The following is a 23,821-nucleotide window of genomic DNA, read 5'->3' on the forward strand; positions in this document are numbered from 1 at the left end:
GCAGATGAATGAACACCGTGCAGCTCATGTAAATGAGAGATGATCTCAACTGTCTGAATATTTTAGACCAGCATGGACGTAGTTGCTCCAGATCTGCTATATTCAGACGTTCGGCATGTCAGCAGGCAGAAAGTTACAACAGCTGCGATGAAGATGCACAGTAAAATTGTTTAAAAAGAAGTTTCACAGTAATAAACAGGAAAATAACAGAATCAATGATGCAAACTTGAGGCAAATTCAAATTCTGATGTAAAGCAGCTCTAAAATGACAATAGTCTCATTATTCAGCACAATTCAGTTCAGTGTTGATTTAGTTGAGTTCAATAAGTTCAGCAATTATGAAATGAGTTCGTTTTCAGCTTTAAAGAAGCTCTACAAAAGACAATAGTGTCGTTATTCAACTCAGTTCCTTTCAGTGTTGATTCAGTTCAATAAGTTCATCAATTATGAAACAAGTTCAGTTCAGCTCTACAGAAGACAATAGTGACATTATTCAGATCAATTCAGCTCAAGATTTGTTCTCATCCAATAATGTTCGTGCAGTTAAATCAGTAATATTACTGAATATTAACCCCAACTAAGCAAGGCAACAGTGGCAAGAGTTGGCAGAAAAATGGAGCAAAAACATCAAGGTTGTTTAATCGTACACTGATTTGCTTCATAAGGAGTGGAACGGGACACCCAGAGACATGATGCAATTCAACTCTTTTACTTTATTTGCCCTCTGCATCCTAGCTTTAAATATCAAATTGCAGTGTGCTTGATCCTTTATTTAAAATCAAGACGTTAATGAAGATATTATAAAACAGCCCTCTTAGCAGTTTGAAATCAATCATTAAAATTTGTTTTAAAGGCATGACTAATTAAAAAGGATATTTAAATAGGATTGAATTTTAATGGCGTTCTCCCTGTTACCTTTGTGTGGGGTTAACATGAGAGGAGAGGAGATTAGATATTCTCACACTAATTATGAGCGGTGTTCCCCAGGGGCGGGTAATGGGGCCGCTCTCGCTCTCATTGATCCCCTGCAGATCAGCGCCATCCGAGTGCAGCTCGCCGCTCCAGCATGGTTCTCTGAAAACACGCCGTCTAAAGTTCAGCTTCCCCTCAGGGCTTGTGGTTTGGACCCTGAGCTCTGAGGTTAGGCGGGAAGAAAGGCGCTTTTCACCACACCGCGGTTTGCTCTAGTGGTAGACGACAATCATGAGCGGCAGAGAAAATATGGGCTTGTGTTATGATGGGTTGTCATGGTTTGTAGAGAAAAGTGGTAAGAGTTTGACCTCTTGATAGATTTGAGTTTGTACAAGGTTTTGTTGTATTTTTGGCCACTTTGTGACACTTTCCATGAAATACTGACATATGACAACCCAAAAAAAGCTTCATATGGGATGGTAGATCATGGTAGATTTCTTTTTTCTCCAATTTCTAATTGTAGACTGAATTCTTCAAGCTCAGCCATTGAACTCTATTACAAAAGCTATTTTAAAATGATCAAACAACCAGTCAAGTCAAATTTATTTGTATAGCCGCATGTTTTTTTTCAAAGCAGCATTGCAGAAAATCATGATATTAATGTTTATAAGATCATAATATCGTCATGCCTTACAGTTGCATTTAGCAGAGTAGAGCTGTTAATATAGTTCATATAAATTTAAACAATCACACAGCTGAGATTTACTATATAGTATGTATCGCTTTACATGAGTGTACTTTATGTATTTTTCTTTAACTAGAGGGAAATATACGTTTATATGTAACTTAAAACATTTGTTTTTTGCTTACAAATTACAAAATCGCACAAATCAGGGTTTTAAACTAGTAATTTTCCCAATTTTGGTACTGCATACTATATTTTGGTAACGATAGACTTCATTTAAAAGAAACCCATTCATATTTAGTTTGGTTGAGATTGAAGATCATTTTCTGAAGGTTCAGCAGTTCCTTTTACTGACCATTGGTTGAAAAAGAACAAAACTTGGTTGGAAAAATGTATAACCCTACTCATGGAAAGTTTCTTAAATTTTGGGTTCGCTGAGGCTTCGTCAAATGAGGTTTGTCCTGTAGATGCTCTGTGTTTGATTATATTTGTTTATTATGTCTGGGCGTTGTTGATATGAGCATGATTCGATTCCCGCAGCGGCCGTGTTATGCCAGGAGGGCGGCGCTCAGCAGAGCTATGGTTTCTGAGTGGTAGATCATGATATATGAATAGCTTGTGTTTGTGTTTATGGAAGACGGTCACAAAGGCTTGTTTACAGAGAGAGGCAGATCACAACCAGGTGGCAGTGCATGATGGTCTTGTGAACTTCCATGATTGACATCTCTAGTTTATCACGTTCATGATGCATTTGTATTGACATGCTAAAATATTTTCAGACTGATGTATGTTGACCTGCAACTCTCTGAGAAGTCAAACGGTTAAAGCAGATCTGTGTACACACATTTGCACAGTCAAACAGAGCAGCGGACGTGTTGTTAGTGCGTTAAGTGCCGCTCATGTCTCGTCTTACAGTCTCTATCGCTCTTGTGTTGTGTTTGTCTGGCAGGTCTGGATCCAGAGCGACATTTAGGAAAATCCCTGGCGGAGATGGAACCGTATCTGCACGAGGTCAGAGAGAAAATAAACCTCCTTCAGCTGTTTCTGCTTCAGCTTTCAGATCAAGTGTTTCACAATGTCAGGCTGTTTTGACTGATGACATTCGTTTCTTACAAATCACCATCATAATGTTCTTTAAGGTTTAGACCAATATAGTCACAAATAATCAAATGAGATGGAGCATTAATTAATTCACTGCAAATCCACATTAACTCATGTTTATTTAATACACTGCCAATCAAAAAATAGAAAAAGAAAAAAAAAACCGTAATATTGTGAAATATTATTATAGTGTAAAATAGCTGTTTTTTTTGTTTTTTTTAAGTGTAATTTATTTCTGTGATCAAAGCTGAATTTTCAGCATCATTACTCCAGTCTTCAGTGTCACATGATCCTTCAGAAATCATTCTAATATGCTGATTTGCTGCTCAAGAAACATTTCTCATTATTATCAAAGTTGAAAATATATTAACATATTAGAATTTCACAATATATTAACATAGAGCTCTTAATTATTCCAAACCTTTGACCGGTAGTGTATCTAAACATTTGCTATTTATTGCCAGCAAGAAATAACTATATCATATAATAATTATTAATAATAATAACTGTAATGTTACTGTAGTATGTAGCGATGGTGTGATTCTAAACATGGTTTGCGGCAGCTATCAGAGAAGTATGGAGTTCATATCTGTGGGGAAGGAGGCGAGTATGAGACCTTCACCGTTGACTGTCCGCTCTTCAAGAAGAAGATTGTAATGTAAGTCGCAAACACAACGCCAGTATGTCCTCATCATATGTGTGTCTGCGTGTGAACAGAAATAATCCAGACTAGAGTACCAGAAGTGCGTCATGCTGACTGTGTGGTTTGTGTTTCAGTGACTCTGCGGAGACCGTCATCCACTCGGCCGATGCCTTCGCTCCTGTCGGATACCTGCGCTTCACACACATGCACACCGAGGACAAAAAAGAAGTATGATTCAGCTTAAACGAGTCCCGGTCTACACCTTAGCACTTCATTTGTCCCTGAAGTCCACTTATTAAGTTAGTCATGCAAATGTGAATAAGCTCAAGGTTGTGATGTCAGAACAACTGGCTTTTTGCTGCAAAGTTTCAGTAAACACTCTTTTTGAACTGGAGGTGAAGTTTTGAGCTCTGAATGAAACTCTTTTATTTGAAATTCAGTAAGCTTAAAGTTTTTACTTATCGGTGTTATTCACAAAATGGATCATTTACAACAAATTGAAACTGTTTATTTTGTGCACGCAAATGTTTTATAGTCCATATAAATGTATACATGTAGCAGACGCTTTTATCCAAACCCTTGATATTGGCGTTCGTAGCACCCTCCTCTGTTTGAGCTACTGTACGATTTCCTTAACTTTTGTCAGCTGAACCTCTTAGATGTAAAATATTTACTTGAAATACTCCAGAGATTTTAAGTTAATTTCAATTATGTAACATCGCATTTGCATGTTCACGGTTCTCTGATGTCGGCTAATATTCACAAGACATGCAAGTAAACAGACAAAACATTTTCGTTTATCCTTTTCTGGAGGAATTTTTTTTAGTAAGCATTTCATTTTTATTGATTTAAAAAATATATATATATATATACAGTGTATATGTGTGTGTGTGTGTGTGTGTGTATATATATATATATATATATGTGTGTGTGTGTGTGTATGCATATGTACTGTATATACACAGGGACATGGTGATGGTATAAAAAAAATAAGAAATGGGATAGGTCAGGGTCAGTTTATTTATAAAGCACATTTAAAAACAACTAGTCTATGCCAAATACAAAGCACATATTCAAATAAAGTAGATAAGGAGTAAGAGAATGAAAAAAGAGAGACAAAGGAGCAAAAAAACAATACAAAAACCACATTAAAATACACAAAATACAGTTCATCCAAAAGCCGAGGAAAACATATAAGCCTTTAGGCGTAATTTAAAAACAGCAAGGGAAGGCGCAGAAAAAGCGACAGAAAAAGCACAATCCCCCTTAAACTTCAAGCGAGAGTGAGGTATATGCAGGAAAAGGTTATCAGAGGATCTGAGAGACAGAGAAGATTGTTGGTAGCTGAGAAGTTCGGACAAATCTGATGGGTCTACACCATTTAACGCTTTATAAACAAATAGTAAAATCTTAAAATGTATCCTTTACTGCACCTGTAACCAATGAAGAGACACTAGGACCGGTAAAATGCTTTTGTGCATTGTAAAGTGCATTGCAATAGTCAAGTCTGGAAGAGAGGAAGGCATGGATAACTATCTCCAAATCCTTTAAATGAGAGCACAGATTTTAAAATGGCTGTTTGCCTTAGTTGTAAAAAGCTGCTCTTCACCACAGCACTGATCTGTTTTTCAAAAATCAGATCTGTGTCAAAAATCACACCTAAGTTGTTAGCAAAAGGATGAATGTTTGATGACATGAAGAGACTGATATCTGAGACAGCACCAGGGGGTCCAAAGACGACAGTCTCAGTTTTGCTCTCATTTAGTTGGAGAAAGTTTCTAGCAGTCCAGCATTTGATCTCTTCAAAGCATTTAAAAAGGTCAGCATAAGAGTGATCAGAGCTGAGAGATGTAAATCTGAGTATCGTCAGCATAACAGTGATGTGAAATATTATATTTCCTCATGATAGAACCCAAAGGGAGCATATACAAGCAAAATAAAATAGGTCCCAAAAGCGACCCCTGAGGTACCCCATAGATGAGCGGTGCAGAGGGAGAGGATGAGTTTCCAATCATCACCTTGAGCCAATCTAGTGCTGTGCCCCTAATGCCTACGTCGTCCCTTAGACAATTAAGAAGGGTAGCATAATCAACTGAGTCAAATGCAGAACTAAGATCAAGTAACATTCAACGCTTTTGCGTTCTCTCGCAAAACTTTTCTGTTCTCCCGAGAAAATTTGCATTCACTTACAAACATTTTGTGATGGAAATAATATGAGATGGGAGCAAAAACTACTTCAGGGGAATGCAACACTTTTGCAAGAGAATGCAAAGTATTGGGGAAACAGTTTTCAGAAGCATTGAAATATAATTTTCTTCCCATCTCATGTTTTATTTTCCATGAAAAGCATGCTATTATAAGCTGATCACGTGTAAATGACAGAGCCGCTCTTTACTCTGAAACATGCAGTGCAACAGACTATATCCTTCTTTAATTAAATCACAGCCTTCAATTTGATAAGGTATAACGCTATTTCGATTAATTGTGCAGTATCAGTTTATTTTCAGGTTACATTAAATCGAATCAATTCTTTGCTTTTCATCTCCTGTTTGGGAACTACTGATCTACTCAAATGCACTGTTAGTCTCAACAGTGTCTTTACTAGCACGTTTACTGCATTGACAGAGATATGCTGCCTTCCTCAGTTCATGTACTCAGTTAAGCAGCACGAAGGCTCTCTGCCAGTTCTCTTCTCTCTTTGTCCCCTTATGTAGGCGACTTTGACGTCTGCAATATTCACCCCTGCCTGAAAGCAGGCCTGCCTTAACAAACATGTCCAGTCACATTATCCACTGTGTGCTCAGGTACGCTGGGCGGCAGTGATAGCGGGAAGGTTATTCATGTGGATCTGTGCGAGTTTGTGTTGAGCGTTTCCTCTCACTGTTGTTTTGATGTCCTTAAGGAAGTGGGTGCTGTTCATACTTCTCCTCTCATGCTCTTCACTGGTGTGGTTTCATCACAGTTTGTCTCATGCTGCATTGATGCATCAGAAACGATGTTCAACACAATTGCGCATGTTATAATGCGGCATGTGAACTGCATCTATTAAGGTCACAGTAAAAGCAGTTATGGCAATATTTACTCATTCCATATGCTTTTTGTTTTTTCTTGACTGACATAGAAACCTCACAAACAAGACCATAAATGTAATATATTTCCTCATGATAGAGCCCAAGGAGATCATATACAAACAAAATAAAATAGGTCCCAAAAGGGACCCCTGAGGTACCCCATAGGTGAGTGGTGCAGAGGGAGAGGACGAGTTTCCAATCATTATCTTTACCGATCTATCACAGAGGTATGATGAGAACCAATCTAGTGCTGTGTCCCTAATGTCGACGTCGTCCCTTAGATGATTAAGAAGGGCAGCATATTCATAGTCAAATGCAGAACTAAGTTCAAGTAACATTCAACGTTTTTTGTTCTCGTGCAAAACCTTTAAAGTAAAGTTAAGTAAAAGGTCACAGTAAAAGCAGTTATGCCAATATTTACTCACTCCATATGCTTTTTGTTTTTTCTTGACTGACATAGAAACTCCAGAAACAAGACCATAAACGTAGCATAACAGCCGTGCATTGTATTCTAATTCTGGAGTCATGTGATAGTTTTATGCGAGGAGCAGACTTATATTTAAAGCTATAATCACTGAAAAACTCATTATTGAATCAGATTGATGCACAGTAGCTGCTGACCAATCAGAAGGCCGCATATGCTTTATAATATGCATTTGATTGTTATGATAATGTTGGACTGTGTTCTTGCTCCTCTTGTGGAGTTTGAAGATGAGCTGTATGTGTGTTTTGGGTCACGCTGTGGCCGCGGTCTCAGCTGCTGGCTCTACGCAGTCGCGTGTTTGTTTATGCGTGTGTTCTGCTGTGTGTTGGTGGAGGATCGGGGCTTTGAGGGGATAAAAACACATCGCCCAAGAAGGCAACTCCCGCAGCCATGCGGCCTTCAGCGCGCCCCCGCCGTGTCCTCACCCCGCAGCGCAGGGAAAATCCTGCCCCGCTCCGCTAGAGAAGCTCCCACATGCAGCAGTCGAAAGGACTCTCCGTCATGCTGACAGATCCGCGCTGACATCAGCTCTGGAGGAAAGCGCTCCGGCCGCGAGAGGATGCGAGGAGGGGGGCGGCGTTTGCCCTGAATTAATGCTGTTCCTCCTCTGCACTCGCTGCACAGACACACTGGAGTATAATTAATTTAATTATCATACGGTCAACTGCAGATGACAGCGGGACATTAAAGAGATCTGAAATATTTATTAAAAGTGTGCCGTGTCCGGCGTGCTGTAATCAGGTGGTGTGTGTGCACCGTTTGAGGGGGTCTTCTTGCACTACATCACTAATGTTACCGTGAGAAAAATAAACAAGAGCGAATTCTTGCCAAAAACCCCCGAGAGCGACCCATATGACACCTGAAAACATCAGACTGAAACTGCTCCTGTAATTCGCAGATGTATTAAGTCCATTTTCCAAACATGAGGGGGGAAAAAATCATGCTTTGGTAAATCATAATTATGACATAAGTCATTATGAGAGAAAATCAAGATTAAGTTGATAATTATAAGAGAAAAGTCAAATTTGATACTGATTTTGACTATTAGTATCTCAGATTTTTTACTTCAATTAGCATGTCAATTTTGACACTTATTTCATAATTATGGATTAGTATATCGTAATTTTGGTGTTTTATCTCGTAATTATGATATAAAAAATCATAATTAGTACGATACTAAAAACTATAATTAGTATGTCCTAATTTTTATACTTATTTTTGTAATTGACTTACAAAATCACAATTATGAGATGAAAGTCATGAGATACTGTCATAATTTTGACTTTATCTCATAATTGTCTTATAATTTTGACTTAATTTAATAATTATTAGAATCTCATAATTTTGTCATCTCATAATTGTGATTATTGTCTCTTAATTTTGACATATTTCATATAATTTTGATTGTCAGTTTTCATAATTGACTTATAATTTTGATTTTTTTTCATAATTATGATATAAATCATATTAGTATGATACTAAAAGCTATAATTAGTATTTTCTAAGTTTGAAACTTTTTTTTATAATTATGACTTACAAAATCACAATTATGAGATACTCATAATAGTATGTTATGATATGAGAAAGTCATGAGATACTGTCATAATTGTCTTAGCATCACATAATTTTGAATTTTTATTTCATAATTATGTCTTAGCATCTCATAATTTTGACTTTAACTAATAATTGTCTTAGCATATCATAATTTTGACTTTATATCATAATTGTATTAGCATCTAAATTTTGGCTTTTTATCTAATAATTATGACTTAGTATCTGATAATAGTGACTTTTATCTCAATTATCACAATTATTATAACAATCAGTGTTTCTTAATTTTGACACTTATTTCATATAAGTATGATTGTCAATTTTGACACTTATTTAATAATTGACTGAGTATCTCATAATTTTGACCTTATCTCATAATTATGACGTAGTATCTCATAATAGTGACTTTATCTCATAATTATTAGTTGTTGTTTTTTTTTTTTGACTCTTGTCATAATTATGATTGTCAATTTTGACCTTTTATCTCATAATTATGACTTAGTATCTCATAATATTGACTTTTTATCTCATCTTATTATTAGTGTCTCTTAATTTTGCCACTTATTTCATACAATTATTATTGTCAGTATTAACACTTATTTCATAATTGTCTTAGCATCTCAATTTGGACTTTTTGTCTCATAATTATGATTTACCGAAGCATGTGGTGGACATGGGCTTCCATACTGAGCTGATCATCATATTCATTTATTTTCTAGCGTATCATCCTGCAGGTTCACTGCTCAAGCGTGTGTATTTTCAGGAGTGTTTGTGTGTGATTTATTCCCGTGTGTTGTCTCCTGCAGGGCTCCGGAGGGCGGCCGCTGCCTCTCAGTAGATGTCCTTGCCAGAACGCCATTGACAGGATGACAGAAGAGCTGGAATATGCTGATAAAACTCCAGACGTCCAGGGAGGATGTCCATCAAACACTGAGCGCAGTTGTCAGTCGGAGCAGGGTGAGATTTGTGTGTGTGCGTGTGTGTTTTCTGGTATAAAGCACATAATATTTTCTGCCTGCATTATAACTTTTACTTCATTGAAATTCTTTCAAAATTGTATTGGTTCATCGACACCAAAACAAAAGTAGCACAGTACTACTATGGTTTTCTCAATGTGGCACTATGATGATGTCATGTTTATGGGTGGAGAGCCAGTGAGCAGACTGTACCACAGAGCTGCAGTGTTTCATTAGTGCTTCATGTACCGAACATATAATTTTGCATCATTACAATAGCAAAACAAAAACACTGACTCAAAGGAGAAGCTCATTGGCTGCCCTTATCACATTTCCAGGGATCGGCCTTGGTACTACAGTGTTTTTAGGCATGAACCATGTGTTTTGGATATTGCCATTGTTAATTCCATGGTGTTTATATATTATACAGTATGTTTATGTGTCAAGTTAATCATTCAGCACCATGATATTCTCAATGCCAGTGGCTCTCAACCTTTTTGACTCCATTGTCCACAACAATATTTGAAGGCCCCGTCCTCTGGTTCTTCTGCCGTGTTGTTTTCGAAACGTTTTTTTTTTATTAGCAGAAACTGGGAGAGTCCATAGATTTAAATAAGTAACTAAAATAATTAAATTAAATAATTAAATAATTAAATAATACAATCAAAGCAAGTTTCAGGATTCCAAATGTTTTAAAAGCTGAATGTTTTTAGGGATCCCACTTTTCTTAACCAGTGAGTTAACATGACTTTTCCAGTTGTTTATGAAAATAAACTTAAAATAACCTTAAAATAATTGTTCTTAAAATAACTACATGACTTAAAAAGTCCATGTGAATCCAGTTGTTGATGCAGAGAATTAAAATAAGAATTATCTTGATTTTTAGTTGTTTTGGATTATTTTAATGCTTGTTTTATCATATTTAAAATCATTTTAAGACATCTTGAGACTGGTTGAGGACCTCTAGATCAGACAGCCGTTTAACAACCAACTAGTCAATTAGTGTGGCCTACTAGTTTTGTAACGGTGACACTGTAATTAGCATGCTGGCATAGACAGTTTCACAGTAAAGCCCTCTCAGTAGAGTAGCGTCTTTGAATTCATCCTCTTGTTTAGCTGACTTTGCAAATGGGTCATTGATGAATAAGGTTTTTAAAAATGTAAAAGAACATAATGGAGATATAATTAATTTTAAAAAGTTTTATCAGGTGTTAACACTGAGATAATGTGGTTTTTATAATCAATTAACACTGCTTTTGTCATTTTTTACAAGAGGGACAAAATTTGTCACCAGAAAAGTAATTCAGTTTAACCACAATTTCGGTTTTACCAAATGACACTTTTGGTCATACCGAATGATGATATTTTCAAACAATGCTAACAGGCTGATATCTAGCTAGCTAGCAAAAGGACATTTTATATTTAGTACAAGTTTTTAAAATATTACAACGTTTTCCATGTTTTATAGCAGTTGTACCAAATGACCTGATGTTTCGGGACATGTGTATGAGCAAGTGAAAACATGAATTTTTAAAATAGTTTAAAGAGAGTTAGTTACTTTGCTTCACGACCATGTGGTCCTTTGCAGGTGTCTGAATGATGTCACATCCTGTCACATGATATGGACCACATGATTGGTCCCTTTTATATTGGTTACTCCGAATGACATCAGTGAAATTAATTTTTCCGGACATTCTTTCTCATAAAAAAGCAACGACTTCTACACATAATTTTAATGCCATTTTGCACTATGTTGATATATGATGTTATAAAATCATATACATTTATTACATTTTAAGATATTTTAATCACTGGCTGTATTGGCCTTTGGACAGTTAAACCGAATGACCTTTTGACACTTCAAAATCTTTAAAATACCTTTATATGTAGCAAAATATAATTAAAACCTTCTGGATTCATTAAAAGAGATCTAGTTGTACTACCTTACATACTTTGGATGTCATATCTTTGTTTTTTATTATTATTAAGGCCTTTGGACAAAGAAAAATGACCCATCATGTCATTGACCCAAATATAGAGTTGATATGATCACTGTACCGTCGTGCACAGTGCTTGTTTGTAATGTAAGTCTCTAGATGTTAAAATGTGTGTCTGCGTTCTTGTAGCTCAAACAGTAGAGCGCGGTCATGGCTTCGATTCCCAGGGAATGCTGAGGAAATGTGTAACCTGAATGCAATAAAAGCATCTGCTTAATACATAAATATAAATGATCATGTTCTGTTAAAGGTTGTCTGCCGTCACACTCAGGCAGGAGTTCAGCGGGTTACCAGTGGATAACCGGTCTGACTGCGCTTCAGTCCGAACACACGGACGTCCAGAGCCAAACCCGGCACGTCTTCACACTCCTGCAAAGTAAGAACGCTGCTCTGGTTCTTTGTTTTCTATAAGATCACAGCACATGTGCGTGCGTTCGGTGTTGTCTCAGATGTAGTATTGAGTTTGAGGGAGCGGGTTTTTGTTTTTTACCCTTATGCTTGTGAAGAAATAATGAAGAATATGAAGCGCAGAGCTGTCGGTCGCTGCTTCTGGGCACTTGTGTGCAGTTCAGCCCATCAAACGCTGACGGCAAACAGGCCTTTGTTCACAAACACGCTTTCATTTTCCCGCTTGTTGTGCTGGCAAAATGCACTTTTAAGAGGTACAGGGGCTCTTTATTTGGCGGCCGCTCTTTTATTCACACCAGCTCGTTTCGAGCGGCCGCGAGTGTCAGCGACTCCATCCGTCACGGCGAACGGCCGACGAGGACAGACACTTCAGATTAAAGCCGGAGAACGAAGCGCTTTTTATCGCCCGCAGAACTTTTAAAGAGCGGCCTGTAACAGCAAAGAGAAAAATCTTTAGCCAGAGCGGCTCGAGATGAAAAGCATATTTAATCTTTTTCGTCTTACTTCGCCAAACAGCCTTCACAGCACTGAGACAATATTAAACAAGTTAATATTTAATGACCGGCTTTCTTGTGCGAGCGAAGTGCGCTGAAACGAAGGAAAAACAAACTTGACGCCATGTGAAAGTCTAATGGGGTGTAACGCCGCTCAGGCTCTTCCCGCTTCCATTGTGCGTGCGGCAGAAGTCAACACTGTCCGAGAGCAGTGTTTTTAAAGACTGTGTTTTCATGTACGTCGTGTGCGTTTATGCCGCTTTGAGCCTGAGGTGGGAAAGGATGATTTCTTAGAAGTTCAGCTGCAAACTTTCCTAATGAAACATGAAGAAATCCTTGGTTTAATTGAGTGTGTTTGCAGGGCGGCTGCAGGAGAACGGCTGGCTGATGAAGCATGTGCTTCTGGTTCATCTCTACGTCAGTGACATGGAGAGCTTCAGCCAGATCAACTCGGTTTATCGCACCTTCTTCAAACACAATCCGCCAGCGAGGTAAATGACGCATTTGACTATCCTTCAAAGAGAGAATTCACCGCAGCGAGATGGACTTTCAGTAAAACTTCAGTTAAAATTGACATGACCTTCCAGTCGTTCCTGATTTACTGGATAAGAATTGTACTTGAAGCCTTTATATATAATGCATTATAAAGGTATTTTTAATGCATTCATTATGCCTTGTAATGCATTGTATGATCTGATTAATAATTGTAACCACAGTTATTGGTTACAGAAACCTTTAGAAAGTATAATGCATAAAAACACTTTTCAAACAACCAATTTCAGATGGAACAAGGAATCTGTTAATATTATAATGCATTTCACTTTGGTTACAACTGTTTATGAAAAGATACAATGCATTGCAACATACATTATGAATTTGTTTATAATTCAATATGCATAAAGGCTTCAAGTAAAGTGTTACTGAATTTTTTTTTTTTTTTTTTTTTTACTCTCAATTTATATATGGTAAAATATTTTAGAGCTCCGAATAACTAGAAAAATGTATATTCGTTATGAAAATACCCATGGATTTACATAATTTTATTCATTTCCAAGACTTTTCCAGGTCTGGAAATCACACTTTCTCATATATTCAGGTTTCTAAGACTGTGTGAATCCTGGTTCTTCTTCTTCTTCAAAAAAAGACAATTATTTAGACAGGGTGAATTAAAATGAGAACTCTTTTTATTTATTTATTTATTTATTTATTTATTTTTATTTATTTATTTTGCTGTCTATGCAGTGGAAAAACAATTTGAAATCAGGGCTACATGACTAGAGAGAGTTTTATTTATTTATTTATTTTTTTACTCAATTTATATCTGGTAAAATATTTTAGAACTAGGAATGACTAGAAAAATGTATATTCATTATAAAAAATACCAATGGAGTTATAACATTTAATTATCTCTTTTTTTTTTTTTTTCTTTTTTTTTGTTCAAAAACTCTCTTGTCAGAAACACCCACAATGCACTTTTGATTTCGGTGCCAATCTGACTGTCTGTGGTCGGGAATATTAAGGCCCACTGAAGAGTGTTGGAACGCGTAGCATTATTCAATGTGATCCATTTTAGCGGAAGTGAGAGACTGTAAGTTTTGAATGCTTATATCTCCTAAATGTGAATTTTGTCATTGTTTTGGAACACACCAGCTTATTCATAACATTAAGGCTAACATATTCATATACTAAAAGCTAAAAAACTTAAATTTTGATTTCAGGGGGACTTTAAAATGCAGAAGTTCGACCTGTAGTTTTAACAAGATCCCTGGACGTGCCATTTTGTGTCATTCAGCTGATTTTGCTGACAAATAAACGGTGATATATCAGTGCAGGCAACATGAAGAAAGAGCACACACTGTATTTGCATATACTACCAACATAACAATACAAAGCGGGTTGAAAATCTCATCCTTTAAAGGGACTATATATAAGAGTTTTCATGTATTAATAACTTTTTTATTGCCAGTGTATGAACAGATGTTCAGTGTAAACGCTGCTGTGATTGGCTGACATCTTTGCAGTATGAAATAGCTAAGTATTGCTCTCCCGAAAACTTTAGCACGTTTTTGCTGTTACAGCTCTCAAGGCTAACTAATTGTGAAAAGTGTTGATTATAGCATTATATTTAGATCTGTGGCATCATATTGAGATCGTGGCATGAAAGGTTGCAGTGATGAAGATTGTAGTCGATCACAGACATGTTGTTGAGCTCATGAAAGCAGTGATCTCGTCATTGAAACTCAATTTCTGCACACTAATGAATGCTTTCATCATAACTAACAGCAAACATGATGTAACTAAGAGATTTGTTGAATAAAACGGGAGTTTTGGTGCGAGTCCAGAACTCAGTCACTGATAAACTCGCTCTGTTTGATTGACAGCTCCAGCGACTGTAAAGGGAGCGTTCTTTGATCGCTTTCTATATATAATTTAATCACAGTTTAAATAACAGATTATTTTCATCCTACCAAGAGAAACAAGGTGAAGTTGAGCGTTTAGTAACTGGTTTGATTTACTGACACATATACAAAGATCATGTGACTGTATATGAATCATTAATATCAGATCAGGCATTAGAATGAACACAGTTACTGACATGTTGTTGCATTACTGTCGAGTTCATATCGTAAAAGTCTGTTTGCAAAGCCTGCACCGAAATGTGATTGATTTACCAAAGAATTCACAGTGAAATGTACCGAATACAAATAAATAAAGCTCAACTGAGACATTCACATTGTTGAAAATAAATAACCATATTCCAGCATTAGGATCCTTTGAAAGGTAATGTTATTTTAGTCCTGTATCGCTCTTCTCTCCTCCTCATCTCACTAACACACCAGTTGGCGGGGCTAATATTGTAATGATGAAGTAGGTGTTGATTTCTTCTGCGGAGGCGGAGTTTCACCTATCTATAGACACATTCCAGGATCAGTTGTTCTCTGGGTCTGGTGTCAATAAAAGCTTTTATTGGACTAACAAGGAAGTTTTTAGTTCTGAAATCTACAAGATATTCTTATAGTAAAATTACCTCTTATATATCAAAAGCTCAGTGGCATCAGGATGTTCGTTAACAGTATGTCACTGCAAAGGTGTTTCCAACTTCTTTTTACTTTTAAGCAAAGAACGATAAAGAACTTTGCCATGACTATATCGTCTCTTGTATGTCACGAGTTGTAAGTTGCTGCTGCAGTTCACCTAATGACCACCGGTGTCGCTAATAACAAGGGTTTCTGAATTCTACAGCTAGCCTCTTTAATGCTGGTAAAGCTGCTGTCAGTCTGATACACCGGTGTGATGTTGTTTCATCAGGGTCTGCGTCCAGGCATCGCTTCCGGCCGGTCAGCAGCTGCTGATGGACGTTCTTCTTCACGAGCGGACGGCGGCGTGTGAGAATGACAGCTACCCTCAGAGAGACACGCTTCACGTCCAGAGTCTGTCTCACTGGGCCCCGGCCAACATCGGCCCCTACAGTCAGGCTGTGCGGGTACGAGCCCTTTGATTTGTCTTTATAAAGGTAGGAAACAAAGGCTGACACTTCTGTGCGGCGGTATGATGGAAGCACGATCGCTCTATATGTTAATCTGTGTTGAATTAGCACACAGCGAGCATAATATCATAAATTCAACAGCTCAATCATGGGTAAATGCAGTTCCACAGCCCATCACACATGACAGCCAGGGCTCCGTGTTACATGTGCTAAAGTGGAGCGCTGTAGACACTTCCCCATATTGATATAATTAGCCCCTCGCTGTGCCCGTGCGCACGCGCCGCCCCCCGCCACGCGCCCGTAATGAGAAATCTTCTGCTGATGACGAGTCTGCCGACAGCCTGCCTTCTGCCCGCTTTCCTCTACCTTTCCTGGGAATAATCACTGATTAATTGTTATATTTATTTTGGAGCAGGATATAGCTGAAGTTAGCATGAGCACTTTTGGGGCTTCTTCATATCGCTGTTTTCAGATCAGTGTTTTGAGAAGATCAGAAACAGCGTTATTTTGGTGCCATTGAGATACTTTCGTGGTTTTTATTAATGTTTTGAACTCATTTTTGTTTTTATATTTTCCATTTTCATTTTTGCAATTGTTTTTTGTGTTTTGTCATTTTTAAAACTAAACAAAAGTGAGAAATGTTGCCTTTGCAACTAGCTGAATTAAAATGTGTTAATATCATGTTTGATTATATATTTTTTAAATTATATTATGTATTTTATTATATTTTATTTTATACCAGATAATGTTTATTTTATTTCAAGTTAGAAAAATGCTTTTTATGGTTTTAGTTATCAATATTAACCCTGCTGAAAAGACAATTCAGAATTAAAAATGTTTTAAAAATATGAAATAAGAATATGTGAGCTTTATTTTTAATTCTGAAGTGTGTTCTCAGACTCATATTCTGTTCTTCGGTGAATTTAATTATTAACTTAAATTTTAATAGCCAAAACATAATATTTTGCTGTCTCACAATTAACCCTGTTACTGAAAGAAATATTTTTTCCCAAACTACATGTAGCTAGACCTTACTGAGTTAGTGTTAACCTTTAACATTTAACCTAATGTGTTTATTTAATAATAATTATTTGTTTATTGCTAGAAAGAACAGTGTCAACCAAATAAATGGTTTTAAACTGGATCATATATTTATCATATAATATTGAGTTTGAGTTTTCTGAACATTGAGCATTTGTTGAAATGGAACAAAACAATGACTTCAGGCCGTGTTTGTTAAATGTGCCTGAAATGTGAAATCATCAGTGTGTGTTCGTCATCAAACCCTTCGTCTAATTGCTGAGAACACACTGATTTTGTTCCAATCCTTATCAGATTTGATTTAGCACATTCGTTAACCTTTGCGTCTGTGTTCCTGTGGCTCTAGGCCCTCAGCGCTCCGCCATCATTTAGATTAAATTAAGCGCACTGTGTGTTTTTTATTTTCCCTGTTTCGCCCCTGATTAGCCTCCGCCGCGAGGTCACATTTAGCATAATAGTCCCGATATCTGTAATGAGGAATTCTGGACGTGTGGCAGATTTTGCTTTCACTCTTCTTCTAGATCATTTGATACTGTGCTGTTGTTTGGATGTTTATGCAAATTCAATTTGCAGTTCATCATTAAGATTTTAGCATAATATATTTATGTCCAGCAAACGTCTGAGGATGCTGAATGTAATGAGGTATGATCGAATGATATGTGACGTTACATTAGGAACAAGGTCCTCCTCGCTGAGGCTTTTACACCTTGCTAATATTGCGAGTCATCCGGTATAAGCAGGCAAATGGAGGGAAGAAACATTTTTCCAAGCAAAGGGGGAAAAAAATCAATTTTCTCTCATAACAGACGATTAAGCTTGCATGTTGGCAGATGGTTGGAATTGACCCTTCATTAACCAAAGTCGTCGTTAACAGCAGGAGTTGTAAATTGCGCGTCGCCTCACACCTTGGTGATTTAATGTTTCCTGTTCCCTAAAATCCCTTCGGAAGAGCGACCCAAACTCTGGTGATCGTAATAGAATCCATGAACAAACAGAAGCGGCGCTGTTAAATCACGATCAGCACGCCACCCTGGGACATGGCACACGCCGCTCGCTTTAATAATCCACTTTAACATCCGCCACGAGGATGTAGTCCTGTTAGTCCCAGTTTTGGGAATACGCCCACTCCATCAGGAGGCTCGTTTTATTCTGGAGAAACCTCGCGTGGCCCCGCAATTGGATTTGCATTGGGAAAAATCGGAATCTGACGCCCACAATAAGCGTCAAAGAGAAAGAGCAGACCTCTGCTGCGGGAACATTTCAATAATCTTCTTAAGGGTGTAAATCGATTAAAACAATGAGCTCGGGATTCTCCCCACAAGGTTTGGGCGACTGTAATCTGCCTTCATTGATGAATATGGCGGGACAGCTGGTTCTGACGCTCAGATAAGAGCCGTGAATGAACGCTTTCCTCTGACTGACAGGAAGACTTTGAGCTAAATCGTGCAATTAGAGGCCAGATGCTTTTATTAAAGCATCTGATTCTTACACTCAAGTTTGGAAGTTGTAATATTTTCAGGGTCCCCGCGGATCCTTAAAAAGTTTTAAATTCAGTTTTATCAAATTTAAGGCCATAAAAAGTCTTAAATATCTTAAATAGTACAAGAAAAGTCTAAATTATCATTTCAAGAGGGCACAGAAAAACAGGATTTGTGATATTGCTTAATATGATTGATTATTAAACTTCAGAAAAGGCTGTGATTTAATTAAATGTGAGTGCTGAACGTTTCAAGGTAAAAACACGACGCTGTTGTTCAACAGGCTCGCGCTTTTCACAGTTACATGAATATCACAGTTATATTTCACAGTTATATGAAAAGATTTGAAGGCATTTCACTTCATCTTACTTCTGTATGATGCCTAATAAAGTAGTATTTATAAGCGCACACTGGTTTATTTACAGATGTAACCGGGGTAACCGCTATATTTCTGCAGTTTTATAATCGCCATTTCCTAACAGAGAATGAATTTTCTGCCGGACTGTTTTTATTTTTAGCGATGCAAAAATCGACCCATAATTTTACACAACATATACAGTGTTATAAATGTTAACTGGTGGATCGACGAGAAGCTAATGTGCTTTCTAAAAAACGTAACAATTAGGATAATAAGGTGTATGTATATATATATATATATATATATATATATATATATATATATATATTTTAAATGAATATAAATAATCCTTTACTTAAAAATGGTTTAAATGCTGGAATGTGAGGTTGATCATTTTATAAGAGCTTCTATTTTTGTCAACCTGTATTTGAACTATAAAGTTTTTTAAATCGTGGCTTTTACAGTCAATTACAGTTTAGTATGTTACTGTAGACATCTGCTCATACAGAATTGACTTTATTTGTGCAAGTCTTTAATACATTTCATTTTAAAAACCCTGCAGATACCATGTGTTTTGAGAGTCTCTTCTGCTCACCAAGGCTGCATTTATTTGATCAAAAATACAGCAGAAACAGTGAAATATTATTGCAATGTAAAATAGTTGTTTTCTATGTGAATATATAGTAAACTGTAATTTATTTAGTGATCAAAGCTGAATTTTCAGCATCATTACTCCAGTCTTCAATGTCACATGATCCTTCAGAAATCATTCTAATATGATGATTTGCTGCTCAAAGAAACATTTCCATTCAAAAGTTTGGGATCATTATGATCTTTTTTTTTTTTTTTTTTTGAAATTATTGCTTCAATTTAGCAAGGATGCAATAAGCTGATAAAAAAGTGACAGTAAAGACATTTAATGTTACAAAATATATAATATTATTTCTATTTCAAATAAATGCTGTTTCTTTGAACTTTCCATTCAGCAAAGAATCCTGAAAAATAAAATGTATCACGGTTTCCACAAAAATATGAAGCCTCACAACTGTTTTCAACATTGATAATAATCAGAAATGTTTCTGTTTGTGTGTAAGAGAGAGAGATTGTGTGTGTGTGTGTGTGTGTGTGTGTGTGTGTGTGTGTGTGTGTGTGTGTTATGACGGTGTGTTTGTGTTATGATGGTGTGTGTGTATGTTATTGCGGTGTGTGTTATGATGGTGTGTGTGTGTGTGTGTGTGTTTGTGTGTGTTGATGGTGTGTGTGTGTGTCTGTATGTGTGTGTTATGATGGTGTGTGTGTGTGTGTTATAGTGGTGTGTGTTATGATGGTGTGTGTTATGGTGGTGTGTGTGTAAGCCACTTCAATTAGCAGATGCAGTTAATGAGGCTCTCTGGGCAGGAGGTGCGTTGTGTACAGATTAATTAGAACATTTAACTTTGTTTGTAACGCAGCTAAATGAATGGCGTAATCGCAGCGATCTCGGAGGAGGTGCTCGTCAGCCCCGCGGTGATCTCCCTTCGCCATAATCTATTAAAGCACCGCTTTTATCTCACCTCACCCTTGTCATATTTTATGGATTTTTTCATAAACACTGCCTATACTTCATAAATGTCTCAATTTTCTAGTCTATTAACATTACTTCAGAAGCAGTTGATAAAAGAGGCAGGCGAGCGTGAAATAATGCGGCAGTAATATGCAGCGCTGCAGGCTAGAGCAGTAGGGCGGCTCTTCAGCCAGAGCCTGAAACAATGCAAGGATGCTATCAGCTCTAATAAAAGAGCCGACGATCACTTACGGCGGGGGGCGGCGGGGCTCGAGCAGCAGTTGAGCTGAAGAAAAACGAGCTTTTGTGCCGTCCTGCTTTCATCTGCCTCTCCAGCGCAGCTTCACCATCACAATCACACATCAGCTCGAGCAGCGGCAGTAACGTCACACGCTTCTGCTCGCCTCGCGCCGATCTGCAGCGCAAACTAATGATGCAGTGAAAATGATGCATTGTCAACAAATGATTTTTCAATATATGTCTTAATATTGTCTTTAAATGGAAAATGAACAAATGCATCTGAAACCAAAGATTGTTTCCAACGCAAGAAGTCGAATACTGTAAATCAACACTTTTCAGTGATCACATTATGATATTTAGCCTAATCATTTAATGTTTTATTGAATTGTTTTAAAAAGTTACTAATGTGTTGATATGATTTTATGTTTAACATTGATTACATGCACCAATACAACAATACTTAAAAAAGCAGCAGTATATTTACACGCATATAATTTGAACTGAATTGAGTTGGTTCAGATTAATGGGGTAAAACAGAAAGGATGAATGGGAAATTAATGACTTGAACACAGGTTACTGAAAATAAGCAGCACTGCAACAAAACCATCACCCTGTAGGCCGCGTTTCTGACACTAAAGCTTTTTAATTCATATAAAATGCCATTTTGACTTAACATTTGGAGCAATTGTTGAATCTGTTCATTCAAATGAATCAGTTCAGAAGAACTTATTTGTGCAAATGAATCAAACTCTGTGTGCATGTTGTACTACAGAGGTTTAAAATAATATAATCAACAAAGTAACACATTATTACATTGAAAAAGTGGCTGGTCTTTTATTTTGCATTTATATTCCAGGACTTAATGCACAGATAATTTGACATACAGTATTAGATTGTTTTGTTCTGTACATTGCTATGATGTCCACTGTCAGTCAGATTCAGTTGTGCTTTAAATATGATTGTCAATATTTAGTTTGCAAAGTGTAGTTAGCAGGATAAAAAATATATATTATATATACACTGTAAACCCGAATACATTGGCAAACTCAAAAAATTGAGACAGTCAGTTGCCTCGACATTTTTAAGTTAAGAAATTCAAAGTTTAAGTAAGCAGAACTGGCTTGTCACCATGATGGTAACTCTCCAAAAACCCACATTAACAGAAACTCTTCTAAATTAGCATAACAAAACATTAATCACTACTAAATTTCCCACTTAAGATTAATCTTGCACAAAAAAAGAAATAAGTTCATAAAACCCAAAACAATGAAACAGTTCAGTTTGCTTGAAATATATTAGTTCTGTGTAATTGAAAGAAAAGAAAGTTCTAAATAATCAAAAGTTAATTTGACTGAACTAATTTGTTTAATTTAAGTTTGTCCTACTCAAACCAATTAATTATTTTGAGCGTTAGGGTTTAAAGGGAGCAAAGACATCATAAAAATCAATGAATGAGTGAATCTCTTAAAATGGTTAAAATGAAAGGATTTGTGAGCGTGCAGAACTCAAGGCTGAACAAAACTTAAACACTCGATCCACAAATCTGTTTGGCCATTGCGTTCACGCGCTCAACAGATACGTCTGTGTTTGGCTACAAAAGTACAATGCTTCAAAAACACGGTGTAAATAGAAACCTTTGACGCTCTTACACAATCACTCACGGAAGCGTTTTAAAGCAGCCGGCTATAGGCCTTATTATTCACAACATCTTTGATTTTTAACGGGAATAAAAGCGAGGTTGTGTAGGATAGACATACGTCTCTTCAGTGGGTTGTTCTGTTATTTAAATGTGTTTTTTGATTGTTCTGCTAATGAAACACTGCAAAAATATATTTCAGTAGACAGAAAACTCCAGACAACATGAACTGTGGGATAGTGTTAACCTTTTTACGATTTGGGCGTAGATTAAAAATAATCTGATGAGGCCTGTGTGTTCAGAAGTTTGATGAATGGCTGTATAATGTCCCAATCAATCAAAAAATACACCTGAAAATTGCTGTATTTTTCTTTTATCAGCTCAGTCTGAAGAGGAATTAAGCAGAGGCTGACAATCACATGAGAAAAAACAGGCAGAAATATTTGAGTGCTGTCAAGGTGCATGATTAGGTATCTTCATATTTACTTAAAAATACAAATATGTTACTTATAAATACAAAAAGTCTGGACGAGAGACGTGAGCGCAGCAGTCAAACATGTCCGTCTAGTGCGTGTTTACATTGAAAAACAATGGAAAAGTAGCGCAGTGGAATGGAAAACCATCTTCTGTGTGAACCAGCCCTTAAGGTTGTAGGCTTCCATCGCGTTCTCCTTCCTGTCACTGGACAGTAGAAAAGTAAAAAAAATATTGGTAGAATTTTATTTAAAGTGAAAAGATGACAACTTTCTTTCTGTCTGCCTATCGTTCTATCTATCTAGGCTGGGAGGGATCCAATGATTTTGGATCGATTCTGAGCTTAGTTTTTAACTGCAGCTGAGTTTCGTTTTTTTTTTTAACGTGAGAGCATGACACTCAACTTCCACAGGAATGAACTGAATGCGCTCCCTCTGCTCCGCTCCAGTGGACACGCACCATCAGAAACACCCGTATTCTGCTTGTTTCCATTTCCTCACACACAAACACACACACACCACTCAAACCTTCCATAAAATAATCTTTCATAAAGTTCGGAAAGGTTGAAGCGAATTACAATGACATTTGCGGGGTTAATTGCACAGGATGTGCGTGCGCTTTGCTTGACGTTAAGTGTGCGGTCTCGCCCGCCGGTAGGCCTCTTTTCCTTACAAATGCTTTAGGAAGGCATCATTTATGTTGTTTGGAATGCTGTGTGCTTATATATTAAAGGGGACCTATTATGCAAAATTCACTTTTGCATGGTTTTTGGACATAAATGTGTGTTGGCAGTGTGTGTACACAACCACCCTATAATGATAAAAATCCAACCACTCCTTTTTTTAATCCCCATAAATCATAAGCAGTGTCTCAGAACAAGCCGTTTCCAGATCCCTGGCAGTGTGACGTCACATTAGCCACAGGCCCCGCCCACAAATGTTGACAGACACTGCTGTTTTAACATAGAACCGCCCTGGGCGAGTTCACAGCGAGTTGTACACAGTCCGCCATTGCTGCACTGATGAGAACGTCTCCCAAGTGTTTTAGGTGTTCTGTAGCTGGATGGATTAATCCACATAGTTCTTCCATTTACTACCTAAATCTGAGCCGCTGAAGACGAGGTGGATTCATTTTGTTTTCAAGAAAATGCTCCCTCAACTCTACCGAAATTCGTTTATGTCTGCGCGAATCATTTTTACACCCGACTGCTTTGAGAATGAATGTCAATACAAAGGGACAATACAAAACAGAGGTTGTGCTAA

At 37.1% G+C, this 23,821-nt stretch overlaps 1 protein-coding gene across 1 annotated transcript in view; it reads left to right on the forward strand.

The window, feature by feature from the left end:
- Positions 1 to 23,821, forward strand: part of dph6 (diphthamine biosynthesis 6) — a 78,212-nt gene that overhangs the window by 25,003 nt on the left and 29,388 nt on the right. Inside the window, exons 6-12 of the mRNA XM_051867575.1 lie at positions 2,547 to 2,608; positions 3,262 to 3,356; positions 3,476 to 3,569; positions 9,254 to 9,404; positions 11,651 to 11,776; positions 12,664 to 12,793; positions 15,612 to 15,786. Coding sequence (XP_051723535.1) covers positions 2,547 to 2,608; positions 3,262 to 3,356; positions 3,476 to 3,569; positions 9,254 to 9,404; positions 11,651 to 11,776; positions 12,664 to 12,793; positions 15,612 to 15,786 — 833 coding nt within the window. The remainder of the gene's footprint in view (positions 1 to 2,546; positions 2,609 to 3,261; positions 3,357 to 3,475; positions 3,570 to 9,253; positions 9,405 to 11,650; positions 11,777 to 12,663; positions 12,794 to 15,611; positions 15,787 to 23,821) is intronic.

The sequence above is a fragment of the Ctenopharyngodon idella genome, chromosome 17, assembly GCF_019924925.1.
Source record: "Ctenopharyngodon idella isolate HZGC_01 chromosome 17, HZGC01, whole genome shotgun sequence".
In the NCBI taxonomy this organism is placed as follows: Eukaryota; Metazoa; Chordata; class Actinopteri; order Cypriniformes; family Xenocyprididae; genus Ctenopharyngodon; species Ctenopharyngodon idella.